This window comes from Hemiscyllium ocellatum, chromosome 34 (assembly GCF_020745735.1).
Source record: "Hemiscyllium ocellatum isolate sHemOce1 chromosome 34, sHemOce1.pat.X.cur, whole genome shotgun sequence".
Lineage (NCBI taxonomy): Eukaryota > Metazoa > Chordata > Chondrichthyes > Orectolobiformes > Hemiscylliidae > Hemiscyllium > Hemiscyllium ocellatum.
Genome location: NC_083434.1, coordinates 40,637,511 through 40,643,510, shown reverse-complemented (window position 1 = coordinate 40,643,510; position 6,000 = coordinate 40,637,511). Strand labels below are relative to the sequence as shown.

General features: G+C 39.3%; 1 protein-coding gene across 1 annotated transcript in view; it reads left to right on the top strand.

The window, feature by feature from the left end:
* The first annotated feature begins 1,934 nt into the window (after nt 1–1,934).
* nek11 (NIMA-related kinase 11) overlaps nt 1,935–6,000 on the top strand; it is a 292,196-nt gene continuing 288,130 nt past the window's right edge. The window contains exon 1 of the mRNA XM_060850033.1: nt 1,935–2,101. Coding sequence (XP_060706016.1) covers nt 1,935–2,101 — 167 coding nt within the window. The remainder of the gene's footprint in view (nt 2,102–6,000) is intronic.

Sequence of the window (6,000 nt, the reverse complement as noted above, 5' to 3'; positions counted from 1 at the left end):
CACCGCCCTCCCAACCTGCAATCTTCTTCCTAACCTCTCTGCCCCCACCCCACTCGGCCTATCACCCTCACCTTGACCTCCTTCCACCTATCACATCTCCATCGCCCGTCCCCCAAGGCCCTCCTCCCTACCTTTTATCTTAGCCTGTCTGGCACTCTCTCCTCATTCCTGATGAAGGGCTTATGCCCGAAACATCGAATTTCCTGTTCCTTGGATGCTGCCTGACCTGCTGTGCTTTAACCAGCAACACATTTTCAACTGTGATCTCCAGCATCTGCAGACCTCATTTTTTACGAGAAGAAATTCCTCCCCATCTTTATCTTAAATGGGTGGCCTCTTACTCTGGGATTATTCTGTTTGGTCTTAGACACTCCCACAAAAGGAAAAAAGAATCTTGTATGTTTAGAAGGTGGCCTCTTACTCTTCTAAACTCGAGTGAGGAATTTAAAGTAGGTACATAGAAAATAGGAGCAGGCCATTTATTTGGACATTCCAGTCTGCTCTGCCATTCAAAATGATAATGGCTGATCATCCAACTCAGTGCATGGATAGATTGGAGTAGTTGGTTCAGTTTTCCTTGGGGAAGGAAAGGTTGGGATTCCTCTGGAGGCAGAAACAGAGTTAGTAGTTTCAGTTTGATGATCAATCATCAGAACCGGTTAGTATGAAATTGCACACATGCTAGCAGTGCATGTTTCCCCCCATTTGTTCCCCAGTTATTCATTCTGTAGTACTTAACTATCAGAAAAAAAATATGAACTGCATGTATGCTGAGGAGTAGGGTGTGGAGGGTGAAGTATGGAAGGGTAGATATGGGGATTGTGTGGAGGATGAGTATGTGGGAGTGTGCACAGGGTGGGTATGGGAAGCATGAAGGAGGGTAGAAGGGAGTGTGGAGGCAATGGAGATGTATTTGGAGTAATGGTTCAAGTTTGGAAACATGCAAAAGTTTTCTGCTTTTTTGCTCCTCAGGTTGTGATTTTACACCAGCCTACACTAATGGGTGGAAAGTCATAGACTGACAAGCACAAGAGGTTGAATACTCATGTCTGATCAACTGGGAGATGCTTTGACTGAGTTTTGTTCTATTTGTTCACAAGATATGGGTATTGTTGGATATATTGGCATTTATTGGCCATTCCTAATTGCTACAGTTCTAACAAGAATTGCCTACTAGCAGCCTTTTATACTGGAAGATTTTCATGCTTAATAGTATTAAACCCGCATAACTAATAAACAGCAGTTGGAGTTTAGTAGGTAGATTAACCACGAAGTGCTGAAGAAATCAATTTTTCTCTTTACAGAAGAATGGTCATCATTTGAGACAAACTGTATGATTTTATTTACCCAAAATAACATGCAACCTATTAGAGTACTGCATTGAAATTGATTCCATATATTTGTTTTACTCATGAAAGAGATGCCAGCTAGCTCAGTTGACTAAATGGCTGGTTTATAAGGCAGAATAATGCCAAAACCATGAGTTCATTTCCTGCACCAGCTGAGGTTGCCATGAAGGAATCTCCTTCTCAATTTCTCCCTCTCAGGTTAAACCATCACTGGTGGGTTCTCTCTAATAAGAGAGTATCCCTCGGGGCTGCTAAGACTATGGAGACTATCTTTTTACAGAAGAGATAATGCACACATTACTTTGCCATTTGTGAACCATCTTGTTTTATTCAGTGATGCAAGAATTGGCATATTCAACCTCTAATTCCTAATTGGTTTGCTGTTCCTCGTTCTCAGCTACAGGTTATGATAATTTTCTACCCATAGAGGTTGTACTGTTGCTGTACTAATGCAACAATTCTTTAACTGTGTCAATTCTGCATTTGGTTGCTCCAGCAGGTGTTTTGAAGGCTCTATATGTGGGAACTTAAATATAACGTGTAGTGGAAAAAAGCTGTCAAGATTCACTTAGCGAGAGGGGAAATATGCCAAAATTCCACGAAGCTCCAAAAAGTGTTAGAAACACTTCAGTCATGGTCTGCACTGAGTCACTGATTGCAGGAAGATACCAGGTACAAGAAAAACTTGGGAGAGGCAGTTTTGGGATGGTTTATGTCGTGCAGGACAAGAAATCCCAAAAATCGGAAGAGCTGTAAGTTGAAGTTCTATATTTTTGAGGTCACAGTATAAAGCCATTAGTTATAACATTATTGAACAAAGATTATGAAGCAGTAATGCTGGACAGTACATGAATTAAGGTATTTTGTGTGTGTGTGTGTGTGTGAAAAATCAAAATGAAAGAGATAATTGAGATTACATTTTTAAAAAGTCTCTTTCAATATCTTACATTTCTCATTGTTTTAATTTGAAGAATGTTGATTCTTTATTGAAATTAATGCTGAAGTTTGTTTCCCTTGGCTAAAGAATCTAGAACTAAGGACCATTGTTTCAGGTGAAGGGGTCAGCCATTTTGGACCAGGATGAGGAGGAATATCTTCATCGGAGTGCTAAATATCATTGAAACTCTTCAAACCTGGACTCAGACAATGAGTACATTCAAGAATGACTTCAATAGAGCTTGGACACAAAGAGAATCAAAGAGACTTAAGGAGGGAGCAAGAAAGTTTGAGTTTAATGATCAGCAATATGGCTCTTTGAGCTCCTTGAGACATCTGTCCCTGGTCCTATTTCTTATTTTCTTAGATTGCCGTATCATTCTCCAACAACCCATTTATCAATTTCTCCTCCTAAGTGAGAGCTTGAATCATAAGTGTTCCTGATTTTCTTTTGTAAAATAGTTCAATTGTACATTTTCTCACGTATGACTGGTTTAAGGCAGCCCAAAAGAGCAATGCAACACAGCAACAGGAATCTGCCTGTTTGATTTCTCCCATATCCTCCTTGCTTTCAGTTCCCATCTTAATCAGAATGCAGTGAGCAATAATGTCTAGTTTTCTCTGGAGAGGAAGAAACTCCAAAGGACAATGATTTTCAGTTAATTCCTACCTGTTACCTAGGAAATTGTTTGGAATACTGTACTTTCAGCCCAGGCTGGCATAGATTTAAGAGGCAGCTGATGATATAAAGCAGCTAACAGTCTCAATACATTACTTAATAATATATAATGATTGACATTTTCATCTTGGAATAGTTCCCTTGTACCTGAATTAGAAGATAATAATAAAAAAGCTTAATTGTTTAATTTACTTTTTGTTATTTAGAGTTTCCAGTTTGCTTTAGAGCATTTTTCTGATTAATTAATGACAATAAGTGATGCAGCAATAAATTTTCAATTTAAATCCAGTTATTATCTAAATGAGACTAAGTTTGTAATGGCTATATATTGAGATACAACTGATATTTTCACTGCATTTTTAATGGTAAAATAATTAATACAGCAGAAGCTCTTTGAGGTTTTTCAATTGGGAATTCTTTCTTCCTGTCCGGTGACGACGTAGTCTTTGGTTTGAAGCAGTTAAAACTCTGCAAAGACATAGGTTCCATAATATTTTACGTAAGAGTTAGCGATTGTAAGCTATGTTGCCATGGAAACATATCAAAGGAAGGTCAGGAGGTGACCAATTAGGGCACAGGAAAGTAAAATACCCATTGAAATGTCTTATTAGAAATTGAGTTGAGCTATACATTTGCCATATACTGTTAGGTAAGTGTTTTTTTTATAGAACCTGTATGTAAGGTTCATGAAATTAAAACAACAAAATGAATAAACTCAAGAGTTATTTGCAGAAAATCAAATGAGAAGAACTTCGAGCCCTAATTACCAGGTACTTGCTGGATCAACACAACCTCCCCATTGTAATATTAGATTTTGTGCGTCTTAAAGCCGAAATCATGTGGGTGCAGTACTCAAGAATGACAAATGATTTGGTTTAAGTCGGAACCTGTTCTGCGTAGAAAGAATAAGCTGTAATCAGTGTTTTCCTGTGCTACTTTCTCTCTTTGTAAGTTTTAACTATACACATACATTACATATACAAACCCCTTTTCTGATTAACTTTTAGTACTGCCAGTGGAAATCATCTGCAGTGAGATTAGATTAGATTACTTACAGTGTGGAAACAGGCCCTTCGGCCCAACAAGTCCACACCGACCCGCCGAAGCGCAACCCACCCATACCCCTACATTTACCCCATTATCTAATGCTACGGGCAATTTAGCGTGGCCAATTCACCTGACCCGCACATCTTTGGACGGTGGGAGGAAACCGGAGCACCCGGAGGAAACCCACGCACACACGGGGAGAACGTGCAAACTCCACACAGTCAGTCGCCTGAGTCGGGAATTGAACCCGGGTCTCAGGCGCTGTGAGGCAGCAGTGCTAACCACTGTGCCACCGTGCCGCCCACAAATCTTGAAGACTACATGCAGTTTTGGTTTCCTCATTTAAGGAAGGATATAAATACATTGAAGGTAGTTCAGAGAAGATTTACTAGATTGATATCTGGAATGAACAAATAGTTTTATGAGGAATGGTTGGACAGGCTTGGTTTGTTTTCACTGATAAAGGGATGGTCAATTGAAACATACAAGTTCCTAAATGGTCTGGACCAGGTGGATGTGGAATGGATATTTTCTGTCATGGGTCATCCTGAGTTAGATATTAAAATTAGGAGTTACCCTTTCAGGACTGAAGTAAAGATGGTTGTGCAGTTTTGAAACACTCTACCTCAGAATGACCTGATCATTTAGTATTTTTAGTACAGAATTAGACAGATTCATGCTCGGCAGGGGAATCAAGGGTTTTCAGAGGTAGATGAGAATGTGAAATTTTAAATTCAGCCATGACCATATTGAATGGCAGAACAGACATGAGGGGCCAAATGGTCTCCTACTTTTTTTTAACAAGCTTGCGAAACATGGTTCAGACAAACACAGTCACTTTTCACTAGTCAGGAAGTTTCTTGTGTAGAAAGGCTTTCATTAAGTTTTGTTACACTGGCAGACCATTGATCATTGTGGAAACATCACAGACATGCTGTTTCTGATTTCACTTGACAGTCATAGAAGCGAAGGTAACATATGAGGCTGCTGGAAAGCTGAAGTAAAACAAAAAAAGCACTAGAAATGTTGAGCAGGCCTGGCAGCATCTATGGATGGAGAAACAGAGTTAATGTTTCAAGTTGGTGAACTCTCATCAATAAGAAATGTTGACTCTGTGTCTCTCCCTGCAGATGCTGCTTGACCTGCTGAAGATTCACACAACTGCTCTTTCTAACAGAGGTCATTGGAAACAAACTGCATTTTATTTCACTCCCCTTTCTTAGATTTCGGGCATACAGTTTGATTTTACCACACTGTAGATTTTGGCAGAGGTCAGACAACATACGCAATAAACAGGAATGGATGAAGCACTTTAAGTGACCCATGTAGCATATTTAGAGAACGACTCCAACAATAATCAGATTTCTTTGTTTTGAGAACATCCACAGAACTTTACAATGTGCTTATACTCCTCTGCCCTGCAGTGTTTGCCTCACTTACATTTGGGGAGCCCCAGGATCAAATATCTTGGCCAACTACATGACTGCAGGTAACCCCACTTCCTTCAAAAATGAATGAGCATTCTAAGATTGTATTGCCAGAATAAACGCTCAACACGTACAGGAAATGCGAACTCTGACCTTAGCACTCTAATATCCTGAATAATAATGAAATGGTGCTCATGTGTCTTAGATTTAAAAGTTTGACACAATAACATTTGTAATAAGAAATTTTAATGATTAGAATTGCATTTATGTTTGAGAATATACATATGCATCCTCAAAAATGATTTGGGAATTAACATTCTGAGATTTAATTTGAATAATTTCTCTTGTGCGATGTTTAGAAGTTTAGATAGCTCACACCCACTTCATTTCTAACTTAGCATCGGAGTGAATATCACTCATAACAGGAACCACTCTAGACAAATCCCTCTCAAGGACCACCACATCCTTCCCACAGTGTACTATCAGCACCAGATGCTATGCTCTAGTTGTGGCCTAACCAGAACTTTATAAAGATTCCACATAACCTTCTCATTTGCCATCT